The sequence below is a fragment of the Macrobrachium rosenbergii genome, chromosome 55, assembly GCF_040412425.1.
Source record: "Macrobrachium rosenbergii isolate ZJJX-2024 chromosome 55, ASM4041242v1, whole genome shotgun sequence".
NCBI classification, from domain to species: Eukaryota; Metazoa; Arthropoda; class Malacostraca; order Decapoda; family Palaemonidae; genus Macrobrachium; species Macrobrachium rosenbergii.
Window position 1 is genome coordinate 86,429,737 of NC_089795.1, and position 19,493 is coordinate 86,449,229.

A 19,493-nucleotide genomic window follows, 5' to 3' on the forward strand; every position below is an offset into this window, starting at 1 on the left:
ATATATTTATATATATATATATATATATATATATATATATATATATATATATTTATATATATATATATATATATATATTATATATATATATATATATATATACTGTCTATATATATATATCTATATATATATATATCTATAAATTGAATATGTATAAGTATATATATAAGTATATATATATATATTTATATATATAAGTGTAAATATATATATATATATATATATATATATATATATATATATATATATATATATATATATATATATATATATATATATATATATATATATATATATATATATATATATATATATATATATATAATGTCTTTTCCTGTAATACTACAGTGTAATATATAAGAAGGCCCATAAAACACTATTTAAACGTTGAAACCATATATATATTGTTTCTGTGCCCCTGTGAACAGGGCACAGAAACAAGTGCCAAATATATGGTTTCATATAAATAGTGTTTTATGGGCCTTTATATATATATATATGTGTGTGTATATATATATCGATTTCTACTTTTATTAAAAGCTATATATCTATTTATCTGATTAACTGACTGAATACTTCACGGTGGCCCATAAATTATTTGGCGTTGCAATTACCAAGGTTTGCTCCATGCTCTGAGTGTGACGTACAAGGCAATACGCTCCCCGTCTGAGGGGTCATATCGTCAGTGCGCCCTACGCGCGGTGCACTGCAGGCATTACTTTAGGTTCTTTGCAGCGTGCCTTCGGCCTCTAGCTGCAACCCCTTTCATTCCTTTTGCTGTGCCTCCGTTCATATTCTCTTTCTTCTGTCTTACTTCCCACCCTCTCCAACAATTGTTTCATAGCGCAACTGCGAGGTTTTCCTCCTGTTACGCCTTTATGACCTTCTTTTCTCTCCCTTTCCCTTTCAGCGCTGAATGACCTCATAGGTCCCAGAGCTTGGCCTTAGAGTTTATATAGTTCTTCTTTGGAGGGGTGGCTAAAGCTCTCGGTTAGCACGCTGTTGGCCCAGCGTTCGAGTCTCCGTCCAGCCAGTGAAGAATTAGAAAAATTTATTTCTGGTGATAGAAATTCATTTCTCGTCATAATGTGGTTCGGATTCCACAATAAGCTGTAGGTCCCGTTGCTAGGTAACCAATTGGTTCTTACCCACGTAAAACAAGTCTAATCCTTCGGGCCAGCCCTAAGAGAGCTGTTAATCAGCTCAGTGGTCTGGTTAAACTAAGATATACGTAACTTAGAGTTTATAATGCTTTTTTTTTAGTTTACTTTGATAAATATTCTTCCTTAATTTTATACATTTATTTTTTAAATTTCTGTGTGCAAAGGAAGTGGACACACGACAGTATCAATAAGTAAAGTAAAAAATGAGCCGAAGTGTCTTTGGCGCAATCGAGTTTTCTGTACGGCGTATAATGCTGTATGAAACTCTCAACTACGACCGGGCAGCGCTCAGTTGCTCCCCAGATGCGGTCAAGTGAAGGTGCGTCGGTGACGCCTCCGGAAAATGCTGCCAGACGCACGATTTGTGGCTAATCTTAACCTTGAATAAAATAAAAACTACTTATGCTAGAGGGTTGCAATTTGGTGTGTTTGATGATTGGAGGGTGGATGATCAACATACCAATTTGCAGCCCTCTAACCTCAGTACTTTTTAAGGTCTGAGGGCGGACAGAAAAAGTGTGGACGGACAGACAAAACCGGCGCAATAGTTTTCTTTTACAGAAAACTAAAAGCGATAGCAAACTCCGTAAGAAGCTCCGGGATGAGGATTATGCCGTTAGACTCATTACTCGGTTGTCTTTTGTGTGTGTTTTCGTTCAGAGATTTATAAACTGAAATGCTGATGAATAATAAGATAAAATTTCTAAAGTAGTAAAGGATAAGGCTGAATTGAGGAAAAAACCCGTTTATTTTTGTAGAAGAGAAGAAAGTCTAAGTAAGATTTGAAGAGTAACAAAAGAAAGTTTTGACGAAGTATTTTGAGTAATGGGAGAACATTGCTACAAGGATGTGCCGGCATACATTTCTGTTATCCCTTTCAACGTTGCTCCAGTTAAGAATTAAGACGATAACATAATCTACTTTGACTCATTATAACTCCTTTTAACCCGAAAGAATGATGAAATTCACTCTTTCAAAAAATAGTACGAGTGTAGAAAGGCTTTTGAGAGAAGAAGGAACACACTGTGCACATCCATTTCTTCACCAAATAAAGTAAAGCTAAAGACGATTAAAATTATAAATAACAAGGGAATTAAGTGTCAGTTTAAGTAATATAATAACAGTAAGAAAGAGAAAAGCTTTTGAAGTTTATGGCTGGCTTTTGTAAACGCTCTCGTCAACAGGAACAAGAGATAATATGTTTTGAAGATTTTATCCACTGTCTGACGTCTGGGTGTTAGTTGGCTAACTAAAAAAGCTGTTTAGTTGATTCCAATATAAATAAGTATTGTCCTTGCTAGTCATTACTAGATTATCTTTCCGATTTGTACTTTGGGCAACCTTCATTGTTAATTCAGTAACGGCAGTCAAAAAATAGTTTTGATCTGAGAGAAAGGTTCCCATATCGCATCAAAGTGATCCCTTTTTGTGGGAAGTCATATAGCTAAAGTTATTTTCTGTTTTAACCTTGATTTTTTATTCTTTGGTTAAAAAGAGGAAACAGGATAAAATCAAAAGTTTTCAATGGCCAGCAATACTTTATTACATTCCTTTTGAAACTGTGAAGTATTTTTTATATCCACCAGATACAATACGTTAGACTAAACGACTGACTTCACAGGGAAAAACCTTCTACGTGAGGAATACTGGAAAGTCCTCCGGGAGGAACACCTTAATCCTGCTCACAGATGGGGCTGTATGGAATCTCCCCGACGTCAGCCAAGCAGGAGGTGTCAGACAGAAGGAAATAGTACTGGCTGTCCAAAATGGCGCAGTTGCTGTTACCGTCCACGCGTGGCCTCAGGGTGAATGGTGGCGATGACTGGTCGCAGTCGTACCGCCAGAAGGGCGCTCCTTCGGGGACGTTGCTTCCGTCTCCCCACGTGAAGTGAGTCTCGTGGTCTTCGTCAGTGGCGTCTATCCAGTAGTTGTTGTAAATTAGGCCTATGTGAATCAAAAGGAAGTTGGTTTAGGATCAGATCAGTGAATGAAACAGATCAGTTACTGTTACGAAAATGATCAACATCGTCTGTTTAGTATTAGCTTGATCTGTGGTTAGGCCTAGGTATTAAAAGTGAATTCTTGATAATTAATCACTGAATATCTCTTTGCTCTTATCAGTTTAATTAAATTAGCTTAGTCTGGTTCATTTTTCATACAAAAATCGCTGTATGAAACATCCATCGTGTTGGTTACCAACATCTGTTCAGTATTAACACGATCTAAGATTCTAACTAGGCCTAGACTGTTAAAGATGAATTCTTCTCTTAATTACTAACCACTGAATAAAAGGATATCTCGTTATTTTTATCAGTAGGCTATTACTTATTCGGCATCAACTTGACCTGCTCCGTAAATTGTTACAAATGTAATTGCTGGAGGAAAAAGAATGTTATAAGTCCTCACCAGCGTTCGTGAACAACCGGTTTATGAGCCTACTTTTGGGAAGTCTTGTACTGCAAATGGATCATAGCTGATTTAAAGGTGATCTGAATTCATGTATTGGGAATCCTACCACCTACAAGGAAAGTAACACATCGTGGCTATCGAAAGAAAGAATGAAATTAAACAAAAGACACTCGAACTCACCATTCTCATTAATGTAATTGATGATTTCCGCCAGCTGAGAAGCGTCGGGAATCTTCACCAGCTTAGCTCCAATGGACGTGCAATGGAGCCTCATGTCGAAGAATGTCCCGTCGATTAGAGGGTCGACCATGAGGCACTGACTGCCAATGGACACGAAGGGATGTACACATCCTGGATAGAAGAAGAGCGGAGGATTGCTCATTTTTAAAATGTTTCATTTATTTCAGTTTTTATAAGGATTGGCCTAATGCTCTGTCTTCGTCCTGTCTTTAGTACTATCTGCAATGATAAGCGAATAATGGCTTCATATTGTCTTTAGTACTATCTGCAATGATAAGCGAATAGTGGCTTCATATTGTCTTTAGTACTATCTGCAATGATAAGCGAATAATGGCTTCATATTGTCTTTAGTACTATCTGCAATGATAAGCGAGTAATGGCTTCATATCGTCTTTAGTACTATCTGCAATGATAGGCGAATAATGGCTTCATATTGTCTTTAGTACTATCTGCGATAGTAACTAGTAATGATACGTACTATCTGAATAATGGCTTCATATAGTACTATCTGCAATGATAAGCGAGTAATGGCTTCATATTGTCTTTAGTACTATCTGCAATGATAAGCGAATAATGGCTTCATATTATCTTTAGTACTATCTGCAATAGTAACCGAGTAATGGCTTCATATTGTCTTTAGTACTATCTGCAATGATAAGCGAATATTGGCTTCATATTGTCTTTAGCACTACCTGCAATGATAAGCGAATAACATATTCAAGGGTTACGAATATTCCATTTGTTTTATAACCGTGTTGAGATGTTTTACATCGTATTCATGAAAAAGTTTGTAAATATCTCTGAGCAGAAGAGGTATTATCGTATCTTACCTTGCGTGAACACCGGCAGAATCGATAAGGTGCAAATAACTGTAAAGAAAATGAGAACATATATAAAAATCATACACCTACGACAATATTAATCGCTGCTGAAGAGTTTTCTGTTACTTGAGACTTATTAACAATAACTTATATCGAGCGTAAAGTAGGTACACGAGAATCTTATGTGACTTTAAAATTCCATACTGTGCAAATGAAAGATAATTATGCACTCTTTTTCACGTTAACTTAAGAAACGATGCCCCGAAAAAATGTAAGTTCTTCTCTTACCAGACAGCAAGGCTGATACCACCATTTTGGCTGCAAGATGTGCAATGCAGTCGACTGGTAAAACCGATTCTCTTATACGTCGCAATATTAGACAGCAGATGTCTCTGATCACACGCAGGCAACACACTCCACAAATACAGAATTATCTTTAGAATCTTACCTTTTCAATGTTCGTGGAAGATGCTATAGTTTGCCTGCAAGGGGAATTTCTTTAGTAGAAATATCTTGGCATTAAAAATAAGAAAGGCTGATGTGGTTCTTTGAATATTTAAAGATAATAACTTTTAAGCAAGCCTGGGCTATCTTTCGGTTCTAAGGATACTAATTCCTCAAAGGACAAGGGAGAGGTCACTGTATTTTACCCATTTTGAGAATGGTGACGCCACCAGGAGAGAGAATAACCATCTTCAGAGGCCCAGGAGGTTGTGACTTTTGTTTCTTCGTTTATATTTCTGTTTAATATCTGCATGGATGGAGGGATGTCAGAAAAAGGACATGAGGTGTAAAAGAAATATTTTCATAAGAAAACGCCTAAGTAAGAGAGGGAGGGAATAAATGATTATTTACAGATAATACAACCCTGAACGTGATAGTGGAGAGAAATTGCGGATACACGCTACAGAATATGAAAGCTTTTCGACAGGAAAAAGTTGATTGTAAATATTATCCAGAAATGGATGATTAGTACAAATTAAAAATGGGAAGATGGAGCAGTAAATGGTAATAAAAATGCAAGTATGTGGGTGTAATTACAATAGATGTTGGCCAGATGAAAGGAAAGTTATCACAGAATGGGTGAAGCAAAGAAGGCAGTGGGGTGATTGCAAGCGCTTTGGACGATTTTGTGGTGACTATAGAAGCTGAGATGGGTAGGAATTATGGGAATGTTGAGTCGACTCTCCATAACAGAAATAAAGTGTTGATGCTGAATGAGACTGAAAAAATGCTCGGAAGTTTCTTCGGCGCGATTGAGTTTTCTGTGCAGCGTATGATTAAGTCCACCGAAAATAGATGTATCTTTCGGTGGTCTCGGTATAATGCTGTATGAGCCGCGGCCCATGAAACTTTAACCACGGCCCGGTGGTGTACTGTCCTATATCGTTGCCAGATGCACGATTATGGCTAACTTGAACCTTAAATAAAATAAAAACTACTGAAGCTAGGGGGTTGCAATTAGGTATGTTTGATGATTGGAGTGTGGATGATCAACGTACCAATTTACAGCCCTCTAGCCTCATTAGTTTCTACGATCTGAGGGCGGACAGAAAAAGTGCTGACGGAGAGACATAAGCCGGCACAATAGTTTTCCTTTACAGAAAACTAAAAAAGATTCTTGAGCAAGTGGTGGATGGCTGTGAAAAGCACTAGTTGAAGTTTTATTCAACCTGTTGGTGATTTGTATGCGATAAGTTACCGACTTGTGTTTGAGAGATGTTTTTGACTGTGGTGTGGAGGAACCTTCATAATCGGAATTAGGCCATTAGGTGTCACCTGGGAATTTCAAGAAAGCGATAAAGGAACGAAAACCTTATCTTGTTCAGTTCTGAGAAAGGAAAAATATTATTCATTTGATGATAAATTGGCTGTGGTGCTTTTTAGGAATTTAGGAGACGCAGAAGGTTATTAGGTTTATAGCGAAGATTATATATATATATATATATATATATATATATATATATATATATATATATATATATATATATATATATATATATATAAATATAATATATAAATATATATATATATATATATATATATATATATATATATATATATATATATATATATATATGATTAAACTTGATTTGTATAATTGTTCTGTGCATTAATACAATTAATAAAAGGACCTTATTTTAAAAAAAAAGATGATATCTGGCAGAGGTATTTATTCAGAACAAGTTGCAGACATTCAAGGACTACTCTGTCCTCATCGTCTGGAGGCCATAAAGAAAAAAAAAATGTGTGTTTGTGCGTATGTGTATCAGGTCACATTTTGTCCACTACCCTGAGTAACTGGGTTCGTATAGAGCTAGCTGTATCAATAAAGACTTCAAGGTATCAAACTGAATTTCAGAAGCGACGCACAGACTGTACGAGTATTTTTGCATACAAGTATATACTAAAATCTAGTGCTTGAGCGCATTTTGTGTACCTTCCCTACATGGATAAAGACAGTAAATAGGAAGATGAAAAAAAAGGAGCTTTTCATTATATTTTATTTACACAAGTGGAAATCTGTTATCCTCAAGGATTATTGCTTTATTCGCCAGTTGAAAGAATGAGTGAAATGTTGCTTTATTGAACAGTTAAAAGAATAAGTGAATTATTGCTTTATTTAGTAGTTAAAAGAATTAGTGCATTATTGCTTTTTTTAATAGTTACAAGAATAAGTGAATTATTGTTTTATTTAGTAGTTAAAATAGTGATTTATTACTTTGCTTAGCAGTTCAAAATTTAATAAATTATTGCTTTATATAGCAAATAAAAGAGTTAGTGAATTATTGCTTTATATAACAATTAAAAGAGTTAGTGAATTATTCTTTATTTAGTGGTTAAAATAGTTAATTATTGCTTTATTTAGTAGGTAAAAGCGTTAGTGAATTATTGTTTTATTTAGCAGTTAAAACAGTTAGTGAATTATTGTTTTATTTAGCAGTTAAAACAGTTAGTGAATTATTGCTTTATTCAGATAGACTTCCGAATGATCCAAGAGTTTGTGACTGCATATTAGATGAAGTTGATTTGTGTGTATTTAATATAAAATTTTAGGGATCAGAAAGACAATGGAGCCCATATACCTTTAGAAACACCATGTTATCAGTTCACAAGGATAATACATCCATCACTCTCTGCCCAGAGCCTAGAGGCGGTCCTTTTACAAATTCATTTTCATTCTTTTTGACATATTCAGAGGACCCTTACCAGAAAACACTCAGAAAACATCTCTGTTTTGGTGGACCATTCCCTGAAGTGTTGGCAAGTATTCACTGTCCTGTGAATTCTGGAGTGTCTGAAGAATTCTCCAAAGGTTTTATTGAAGATTAGTCAGAGCTTCTTTTCATATAGTTTTTTCTTTGCCAGTTAGTTTGTAGCTTGTGGCCAAATCACTGACACTTGTGAACAGCTGTGTGTAACAAGATTCTTGAATTATCGCGGTGCACCTTTGGGTGCGTTCTGCTCATGCCGTTCTCTGTGAGCTTCTTTTCTACCAATGTCAGAACTGCTAGTACTGTACAGTACTTCTGTTCAAGCCAACCAGTACAGAATGTTAAAGCATTTCCACGTCAAGATAGACCTTGCTTAATTTTCTTTCTTCTACTTTTTTATTTTAAATCTCCAGTGAAACGTAGTCTCGGAAGCAATGCTCTCAGATACATATGGGGCAGAAACCTGGGCACTTAAGAGGAAAGAGGAGGGACTGTTGGAAAGAAGCCAGAAGAGGATGGTGAGATGGATTGCTGGAATATCACTACTGGAAAGGAGGGAGAGTCAAGATTAAGAAGAATGTGTGGTATATGTATGTAAAGGAAAAGGTTTAGGAAGCTCGACTGAGATACTATGGTCATGTAACAAGAAGGGAGGAAGTGGAACCAATCAAGAGAGCTAAGAACATGCCAACGATGGGGAGGAGGAGTGTGGGGCGTCAGCGGATCAGATGGATGGATGTGGTGAAGGGGGGGGGGGATATTGGTGAGGTGGGACTAGGGGAAGAAGATGCAAGGGATAGAAGTAGATGGAGAAAGGTGACTTGAGCGGCCGACCCTGCTAGACAGTGGGATTAATAAGGTCGAAAGAAGAAGAAGAAGAAGCTCTCAGATACACTGTGTCAAGAATTATTTTGAAAAACAGCCCCCTAATATTAGACGTTTGTTGTTCTACAGCGATGAGCTCTTGATTCCAGATGCTATAATAACTTAGGAATTAGGTACGCAGAAGGGAGCTTTTGATGTTCTAAATGACTGCAGCGAAAAAAACAATGTGAAAAGCTGAGTAAATTCATTGTACACAGATTCCTGATACCTCAGCAAATGATGAGGAACAGGGATTATATACCCACCATCAGCCTTTTGTTTGCTGGTTGGTTCCAAGTATTATTATTATTATTATTATTATTATTATTATTATTATTATTATTATTATTATATTATATAACGAGAACACTGGGTCCTGTTTCTCTCAAAGAGCTAGAGAGAGGCGAAGTTAAAGAACTTGTACATCTGAGTAGGAATGGACAGAGAGGAACTTACTAAGAGTAAAAGAAAAAATCAATGTAGCTGATGCCTAAGTACCACTCAAGTACTTAAGGATTTATTTATTTTTTTTTATGTACTTTGTATATTTGTTGCTAATTTCCTCCTGGCAATTTTAAGAGCTTTATGAACTTCCAGTCCATGACTTAGAATTTCATGTCGATCTAGACAACAAATAGGATCTTGGTGTATGATACATCAGTGCGTCTAAACCATTGTTGTTTTGACGCCAGTCTTCAGGACCCAATCAGTCAATCGACCCCGTCTCAAAATTACCCTCCTCCAGTGTGTAATCTAAGAATAGTCGCCGATTCCAAATTTTGAAAAAATTCGTTTAGTGTGAAATGAACACTTTTGGTAGGATTGTAGGATACAGTGAAAATTTTTTTTCCAGTTTTTTATTTAATTTGAAAGCTTTTTTAATTAAGGTTTGGCCTTATAATTTTCTCCATTTAATATGGGTTGATGCCTGATTACATGACCATGTGATTATCAGAAAAAAACAAAAGAGATCATTGGGCGCAGTAAACCACGTTAGTCGCAGAGATGGACGAGCCTGTCAACCAACTGCATGGGTCCAACGCCTTCTTCTTAGACCTGCTCGCAAATTGGGCTGTAAGGGATCTCGCCCACGTCTCCGAGACAGGAGGTGTCCGCCATACGGTAGTGGGACTCCAGGTCCAACATGGCGCAGTTGTAGTTGGTGTTGATGGTGGGGCGTTCCGTGAAGGCGCTGTCGCAATCGTAGCGCCAGAAGGGAGAGCCCTCCGGAACAAGGGTGCCGTCGCTCCACCTCCACGTTCCTTCAGTGTCACCGTCCTCGGCGTCCACCCAGTAGTTGGAGTGGTCTAGATCTGTGTGTGTGTGTGTGTGTGTGTGAGGGAAGCAGTAGATGTGGTTATTCAAGAGCAATAGAGATTTCAGAGATCATTTGTTAACAGTAGGCCTAGTTCACTTCGCGCTTCTTTTACGAAGTTAAATAGAATACTTGCAGGTTCATTGGATAAGGTCATACGAGGTAATGTCTGACCTGGCGACGGCTGTCACAGATTTCCCTGTTGTAGAGATAAGCTAACTTTCATTAAAGAAAATTTACTGTTAAATTATTCATCCTTTCCGTAAACCAGAATACCACAATTGCTAAAACTTGTGGCAGAAATAGTTATAGACCTATATACCAATGACAGAAGCATGTTCGCTTCACCGTTTCGTTGGGTCTAATCAGGACTTGGCTTGATCTTCGACCTAATTTCGCAGTTTAGCGAACGTGTTTTACTGTCATTGGCATACATAGGCCTATGACTTCATTTCTGCCGCATGGCTAATGTGCGACGTGGGTTCACACATACAGACCAATCATTTAATAGCTCAGTGGCCCAAAGTTTAGCCGTGAGAAACGTCTGCGTTAGGGATAGAGAATCCCGAGCGAGGTAGATCTGCCAATAGTTTGGGGGTGAATTTGTACCTTTTCGTCTGTGGTGCTCAACTCAGAATTGACTTGATGAAAACAATATCAATCGGAGATGAGCAAATTGGAGAAAACCATGAAAATGAGATTTAAACAAAAAAATTCGCTATGATAAAGGAAATTTATGACAGCTGTCGCCAGGTAGAACATCAGCTCATATTACCTGTTTCAATTAACCTGCAATATTCCATCTATCTTCGTAAAAAAAAAAAGCGTGAAGTAAACTAGGCCTACTGTTAATAAAGGATTTCAGATGTAGGCTTACTGCTAAGAAACGATCTCAGAACTAGGCCTATGTTAATGAACGATCTCAGAACTAGGCCTATGTTAATGAACGATCTCAGAAATAGGCCTGTGTTAATGAACGGTCTCAGAACTAGGCTCGCTTTTAACAAACAATCTCAGAATTAGATTTACTGTTAACAAACGGTCTCAGAACTAGGCCTACTTTTAACAAACGGTCTCAGAACTGGTCTGCTGTTAATAGACAGTCTCAGAACTAGGCCTACGGTCAACAACCGATCTCAGACATTTTGCCCAAACCACATCGAGATAAATTCCAAGGAGTATTTGACAGCCAAGAAGAAGAAGAAGAAAGAAAATTCTAGCATTTTCACGTACGGTTGCTCTTGATGTGGTCGATAATCTCGGCGAGCTGGTTGGCGTCAGGGATTTTGGCCAGTTTGCCTCCTTCTCCTTGCAAGGAGCAGTGGAGCCGCATGTCGTAGAAGCTCCCTTTGGTCAGGGCGTCCACGAGGAGGCACTGAGTTCCGATCTTCTCGAAGGGCAAGATGCATCCTGAGGGCAGTGCAGAGGGGGTTATAATATGACTTACTCCAGTTGTGACGGGATTATGCTTATTCTTGTGTTCGTGTTTTTAAAAGCCGTTAAGCATGGGTTTCTGTGTATGTGTGTGTGTGTGTGTGTGTGTGTGTGTGTGTGTGTGTGTGTGTGAGAGAGAGAGAGAGAGAGAGAGAGAGAGAATAGTATATTTAGCTGTGACCGAAATATCTTAGGAAGAACTATAGACTTTAACTGATAACTTAGTCCCATAATTAAATATATAAAGTTATCAAAGCAATATTTTAGTGTGTTGCTTCAAATTTGAACACACACCGACAACTTATCCCACATATATCGCAGACAGGTTGAAAACAAGCGAAGAACAGACCTTGGCCAGTGCTAGTTAATCATATGAGGCACCGGTTAGAGCTGCCAACATGTCGTTGACTTGTATCCAACCTGTTTGTGATATGTATGCAACAAGTCGCCCACGCATGATTATGAATTTTTTTCAGACCAATGTGAGGTTTAGTTATGGCTTGAATATTGTCATTTTTTGCACTGACTTTCTTAGAGGAGGTAGTTTCAAAATATGCTACAAAAACAATCTGGGGATTCTCAAACTCCCTTGCTTCTGTTTTTCCTGACGCCTATAACCTTCCTTCCTTTAAGAGGCGAGATATATAGCTTTCTTCGTTGTCTTCCCTTTCTCTTTGTTTTCCTCGAGCCTGGGCTAGAAAGAGACATTATGTTTACCTGTTCCAAAAATGTAAGCTTGGTCTAATATAATTTTCTCTCTTACCTTGAGCCATGATTGGAATGAGCGCAAGGGCGCCGATTGCTGTTTTGAAAAGAAAGAAAAAAAGGATGATTTTATTAGTAATTGATTATTGAGGATCTCTCTCTCTCTCTCTCTCTCTCTCTCTCTCTCTCTCTCTCTCTCTCTCTCTCTCTCTCTCTCTCTACTTTATTATAATCAAGTTAAAGTTTTTCTATATATATATATATATATATATATATATATATATATATATATATATATATATATATATATATATATACACACACATACATACATACATACATACATACATACATACATACATACATACATACATACATACGTTTATTTGTATAAATATATATATATATATATATATATATATATATATATATATATATATATATATATATATATATATATATATATATATATATATATACATATATATATATATATATATATATATATATATATATATATATATATATATATAAAACATCCTTATAACCAGAATTATTCTAATTTCTTAGCTCACGTTACATCCATATCATAGCTCAAATAGCGATATCCCACAATCTTCAGTTAGTTTTTTCTGATCCTTCTGCAATTTACTGTTTTCTGCACCTCCCAGCCAATGTCTGCTTCTAAAAGGACTAATTTGGTAACTGTTCGTAAAAGTAACATTTTGAACTGAGCCAAAACAACAGTTAGAAAGAAGCAATACTAAAAACTCACCGAGGAACAAGTGTTGTCTTTCCATCTTGACCGTAGTACCGAGATTGACGTTGAACGTCTCGTCTTGCAAGTATTTATGCAGGTTGCATATGGCGCCGCCAGGTGGCCACAGTCCCACGGTAGGTTGCCGCTTATCGCGAGCTTGCTGTTTCCTAAAACGAGACGAAGATAGCGGTATTCCATACCTTTCTGGTGTGTCTAAAAGCAATTTCCTATATTTTTTATTTACGCTAATAAGGAAGAAATACCTGCTAGTTTTTTTTTTTTTATTTTATCTCCTTCAAGGAATTTATGTTTTTTATTCTGCTTCTATGCCTGGCTGTTAACAGAATTACTAGAGGGCTAACAAAGGATATTAGTTGTTTCATAATAGATTCACAAGGTTTTAGAGAGCAGCTGATTTCATTTTTGCACTGAGCTGAATCTATATGTGGCTCCAGTATTTCCAAATTACTTCGTTTATTGTTGCTGTTACTGATGTGTATTTATTGAAAATAAAACGGCAGCTTCTAGCTGCTTGCAAATGAAAACTTAAATGACGCAGAGTATCTCCACGAATTTGAAAAGACAGTGCAAATGATACGGAGTATTTAGGTAGTGGTCCTAATTGCCTTGTTCCAGGTTTGTGATTTCTGCTTGCCTTCTGTAATCAGCTGAGAAATGAGTATACAAACAACTGTGTTTTAAACTGACTGCCAAAAGCAATTTCCTACTGATATTCCTTCTTGGAATATCAGCAAGAACTCTTGGACTGCGCAATTTGCAAATCAGGAACTCTCAGACTGCGCAATTTGAAAATCAGGAACTCTCAGACCGCGCAATTTGCAAATCAGAACTCTCAGACTGCGCAGTTTGAAAATCAGGAGCTCTCAGACTGCGCATTTTGCAAATCAGGAACTCTCAGACTGCCCCGTTTGCAAATCAGGAACTCTCAAATTGTGCACTTTGCAAAATAGGAACTCTCAAACCGCACAGTTTAAAAATCAGGAATTCTCAGACTGCGCAGTTTGCAAATCAGGAACTCTCAGACTGCCCAGTTTGCAAATCAGGAACTCTCAGATTGCGCATTTTGCAAATTAGGAATTCTCAGACTGCCCAGTTTGCAAATCAGGAACTCTCAGACTGCGCAATTTGAAAATCATGAACTCTCAGGCTGCGCATTTTGCTCTCAGACTGCACATTTTGCAAATCAGGAACTCTCAGGCTGCGCATTTTGCAAATCAGGAACCCTCAGACTGCACATTTTGCAAATCAGGAACCCTCAGACTGCCCAGTTTGCAAATCAGGAACTCTGACTACGCAATGAAGAACTTTTATTTTCTACTGTCTCACAAGAAACTCCATGTCCTGCTATTGTGTGTGAGAAAACACCATAGATATTAAAAAAAAAGAGTTTAAAAACCCAACGAGGAGACTCATTTGCATATTCATCACTCTGCTTGCTAGTTCGTCTGCGACCTTATTCAGTGTCGCGAATGAAAGTGAATTGGGAGAACTCTGACTGCGAATATCAAGAAGTATTTGAAGTATTTCCGCTTCATCCTTAGATGTGATTCAATGTTTCCAATCTGAAGCCTCTGTAAGGGAGTGATTTTAAATTAAGTAAGTCAAAAACGAAATCCAGTCATTTCTTTTAGGCTGGCTTTTAAATCAGGTCCACAGAGTCTCTTGGCTTGTAAATTCAATGTCCTTCAGAGTAACTTCCAACGAAGTTTTCGTAATTCAACTGGTACAAATTAACATCATAGCCAAGGCCAAGAGACACAAGGTCTACCCAATTCGGTGGAGTCGCCTCCCACCTGGGGTAACTACGTAGGCGATGACGTATCTTAGAGATACCTGCTCATTACGGCAATTCACCTGGTGACGTAATAAGGAGGTAGACAAAGCGCCGCCTACATGACGGATTTGGGGGGAAGTGAGCAGACCTCCTCTTTCTCTTGGCCTTGATCATAGTATGACTTTCTAAGTGATTCATTCAAGCCGCTCATAATCACTGGTTCAGATTTGAAAGGCTTTCCTCTGTAGGGAACGAGCTGAAATTTGGTGATAAAGTCTGATTTTAGTCCGTGATTCCAAACACCTTTATTTGAAATTTGTGATAAAGTCTAATTTTGTCCGTGATTCCAGACATCTTGATTTGAAATTTATTATAAAGCCTAATTTAAGTACGTGATTCCAATAACCTTTATTTGAAATTTGTGATAAAGTCTTATCTATGTCCGTGATTCCAGACACCTCTATTTGAAATTTGTGATAAAGTCTGATTTTAGTCCGTGATTCTAAACACCTGTACTTGAAATATGTGATAAAGTCTAATCTATGCCCGTGATGCCAGACATCTTGATTTGAAATTTACGATAAAGCCTAATATTTAAGTCTAAGATTTCAAACATCTTGATTTGAAATATGGGGTAAAGTCTAATTCTAACTCTTGATTCAAAACCTCTTTATAAACGGTACAGTTACGCTCATTAGTACCTCACTGGCAAAAGATTTCATCCACAGATTTTGCAGTGATGGCACTGCCTGTACAGGCACCTGGTTTTCAGAGATTGACAGGAATCGCCATTGCTGTAACTATGACAGAAGCATCTGTACATTGAGGATAATGTGTAAACAGTTTTATCATCTGGAGATAGTCAGCCTCTTGACAATAACTCCAAAGCAGACCTGCTGTGCTGAAAAGTAATAATTCTCTTTTTAAATATTCATATCAACAGGGCATCAGGGATAACCAAAGAACGTCTGCGTGTCAAGAGATGGTGCTAAGCACATTCCACCTGCATGGAAACCAGAAACAGCATCATCGCAAACCTGCTATCTTTCCAAAATGAGGCAGAGATAGCGTTTTTCCATACCTTTCTGGTGTGTGTTAGAAGCAACATATACATATACAGTACATATACATATTTTTGGCGCGAATCTTTATAAAGCTATTTAATAGCAGTCACGTACAAAATTCCTTTTTTGTAATACAGAGAAGGCCGCGCTGTAAAGAAAACATCAATATATACTTGGCCTGTGTTATATTCTCTGTTGATAGATATGTTATCCCTGTTAAGTCTTGAAACAAGGAGATTTCTCTCTCTCTCTCTCTCTCCCAGACTTTGTTGCAGAGTCAAGTGAGAGAGAGAGAGAGAGAGAGAGAGAGAGAGAGAGAGAGAGAGAGAAATTGCTGCATTTACAGTAATGACTGCTGTTGAATGATGTAATTAGTTTATATATACAAAATTAGTTTATATATATATATATATATATATATATATATATATATATATATATATATATATATATATATATATATATACTGTATATGTATGTATATATAGATGTATGTATATATATATATATATATATATATATGTGTGTGTGTGTGTGTGTGTGTGTAAGTATAGTTCACGACAGAAACAGGAATTTGACTAGGTCCCTAGGTAGAATTTTGCAAGCCCAAGGTCCCTAACAGAGAAAGACAAGCAACAAAAAAAGTTAATCAAAAACTTATAAGCGAAATAACGTAGCAAAAAACAAAACAAAAACACAGAAAAGACAGAACAAGCTATAAAACGTAACTCGTGAGAACTTTCCCAGCAAAAACGTCTCCGCTCCAAGTTTGTAGTTGTGAAGTTCCTGCAATTCAGCCACGCTTGATTAGGAAGAAATTCGTAGCATTGATTCTCACTTAAGACACACCAAGACTGTTGGAATGAAGTGCTTATCTCATGCTACGTGGTGGATGGTACAGTTTGGCGAGATTCGAATGCAGAAGATGATGAGAATTAAGAGAAAAATATGAAACAGTTAATTAGGTAATTACTAATAACTGGAATAAGAAATTTAATAGAACTCATTTCTTTGTCCAACAGTTCAATTAAAGTTACAAGTCAGTTACTATACACAAATCAGGGGAACAAAATTCAAACTCGGCAGAATAAGAATAAATACACTTTTTATTGCAACTGAAGAAGAAATAGGCCGGATAAATGTCTCAAAAGAGAACTGACAATCGGGAATGACGCTCGGAATTCTAAATGAGTTGGATGTAGTTATGGTAACACTCCTGATGATAATATCTGTGTGTGAGTGTTTGTGTGTGGGTGTGTGTGTGTGTTGGGGGCGATCCGAGCTGCATGGGGTTATGGGGTGGGGTGGGGGGTTAAATATTAAATTCCTTTATCTGCTACCAATCATACTCTGAGTTTTGTTAGCTAGAATTGCAGAACTCTAATCTACGCTGAACTCCAAAACTACAGTGAAAAAATGACAATTAAAGGAAATTACAAGGCACAAGCAAAAACTACCGAGAAACTACCACTAAGGTACGAAAGGAAATGCCACAGATAGCTCTTAGTTATTACATGAGTTGAAAACAGTTCTTGAGAAAGCAAGCATTCGGTGCTGGCCTTTTGTAATCACAAGAATGTACTCAGGAAAAACCCCGAATATTCAGCGCGCCCTACAACTGCCCCCTTTCAATCAGGAGCTTTTGGACTGCGCAGTTCGTTAATCAGGACCTCTCCGACTGCGCATTTTACATATTAGGAACTCCCAGACTGCGCAATTTACAAATCAGGGACTCTCATACTGCGCAATTTGCAAATCAGCAACTGTCGGACTGCGCATTTTGCAAATCAGGCACTCTCGGACTGCTCAGTTTGAAAATCAGGAACTCTCGAACTGCGCATTTTACAAATCAGGAACTCCCTGGCTGGCACTTTGCAAATCAGCAACTCCCAGATGCGCAGTTTGCAAATCGGGAACTTCCGAACTGCACGTGCAATTTGCATATCAGCAACTGTCGGACTGAGCAATGTGCAAATCAGTCACTCTCGGACTGTGCAGTTCGCTACTCAGGAACTCCCAACTGCCCAGTTTGCTAATCAGGAACTCTCGAATTGCGCAGTTCGCTAATCAAGTACTCTTGGACTGCGCAAGATGAAAATCAATATGTAAAGTACTTCACCTTTAGTTATGTGGTAAATTAGGCTATTGCGTAGCCAGTCCCGTCGGCCTCTGGATGAGCAAAATACGTTATGTTTCTTAGGTGTTGCATTATATATAGGCTGTATTGTTGCAGGGCCCTCATCAATGAAGGTCTCACTGAAATGTCCTGAAATGAAGAATGGAATAGAGTGGAATATAAAATGTTGGCCTAATGACAAGCTTGGGTCCTGTGAGGTCATTCAGCGCTGAAACGGAAGCTGAGAGTAGAAAGGTTTGAAAAGTGTAACAGGAGGAAAACCTCGCTGTTGCACCAAGAAACAATTGTTAGGAGAGGGTGAAAAGTAAGATGGAAGAGAGAGAATATGAACGGAGGTGCTGTAAAAGAAATGAAAGGGGTTGCAGCTAGGGGCCGAAGAGACGCTGCAAAGAACCTCAGGTATTGTTCACAGTGCACCGCCTGAGGTGCACTGATGCCACTACTCCCTTACGGAGAAAAAAGTTAAGTATATCTTAGTTTAACCAGACCACTGAGCTGATTAACAGCTCTCCTAGGGCTGGCCCGAAGGATTAGACTTATTTTACGTGGTTAAGAACCTATTGGTTACCTAGCAACGGAACCTACAGCTCATTGTGGAATCCGACCCACATTATAGCGAGAAATGAATTTCTATCACCAGAAATAAATTCCTCTTATTCTTCATTGGCCGGTCGGAGATTCGAACTCGCGGCCAACAGAGTGGCAGCTGAGAACGGAACCCGCTCGCCCAACGAGGAACTTCCCTTACGGAGAAAGTTTGCATAATGAATATACATGAATGACGTGAATAGCTTCCCAAGTTCTACATTGTAGAATGAATAACATCTTTTTAACTGAGTTATGCGTTCGTACGTTACTGCGCACTTAATAGACATCCCCACTGACTGATAGTGTAAACGCTTCATATTCTTCTTTTTTCAGCTTAAAAAAAGTGGCAGTTTCCCACAACTCGAAGCGATAATGAACGCCAGAAAATGTTGATACTAATCTTCCTAATCTCCCATTAGCAACGACCCCTTGAAACAGATAATTTCTGTGGTCGAAAATTCTTTGGAAATACGAACAGATGTGATTTTCCGGTGGGTATTGATTTTTAATGTAGGGACACTCGACGAATTATCTTCTTATCGTTACCTTGAATCTGTTTCCAGAAGGAATATAACATTAATGGAAAAATGGGGGCGATGTCCCCAGTTCCCATGGACAGGTTTGTGTGTCAAAGATATTTACGCTTCTTCAGGGAAAGGAACCAAAGCTTTATTAGAAAATATAACAAAAATATACGTACCTAAGCATTTGAATTCCATTTTTCGAACAAGCGAGCCTCAACATAGAGTGTTTGATGAATCCTTTTCTTTGCACTTTTAGCAGACCAAAAGGGCCTCATATACTCTGTGTGGTAGCGTTGAAGTCACTGGCTGAAACAGATCTTGGCTTGTGGAGAGAGAGAGAGAGAGAGAGAGAGAGAGAGAGAGAGAGAGAGAGACCATGATTGTGTAGGTGTAAGGAAAAACGGCAAAATAAAGAGAAAACTTCAGCTGCAAAATTTTTATTTTTATAGCACCCTCTTA

The 19,493-nt window shown here is 37.8% G+C and overlaps 2 protein-coding genes across 2 annotated transcripts; both read right to left on the reverse strand.

The window, feature by feature from the left end:
- Positions 1–2,681: 2,681 nt before the first annotated feature.
- LOC136835592 (uncharacterized) lies at positions 2,682–5,040 on the reverse strand. The gene is made up of 4 exons (XM_067099298.1): positions 4,922–5,040; positions 4,643–4,681; positions 3,753–3,923; positions 2,682–3,107 (listed from the first exon to the last, which is right to left on the reverse strand). Exons 1-4 carry the CDS (start codon positions 4,944–4,946, stop codon positions 2,836–2,838), a joined length of 507 nt encoding a protein of 168 aa, XP_066955399.1. The 5' UTR covers positions 4,947–5,040; the 3' UTR covers positions 2,682–2,835.
- A 4,513-nt stretch (positions 5,041–9,553) lies between these two features.
- On the reverse strand, positions 9,554–13,060 carry LOC136835593 (uncharacterized). The gene is made up of 4 exons (XM_067099299.1): positions 12,942–13,060; positions 12,225–12,263; positions 11,261–11,437; positions 9,554–10,025 (listed from the first exon to the last, which is right to left on the reverse strand). The coding sequence occupies exons 1-4, from the start codon at positions 12,964–12,966 to the stop codon at positions 9,763–9,765; spliced, it is 504 nt and encodes a 167-aa protein (XP_066955400.1). The 5' UTR covers positions 12,967–13,060; the 3' UTR covers positions 9,554–9,762.
- Between the last annotated feature and the right edge of the window lie 6,433 nt (positions 13,061–19,493).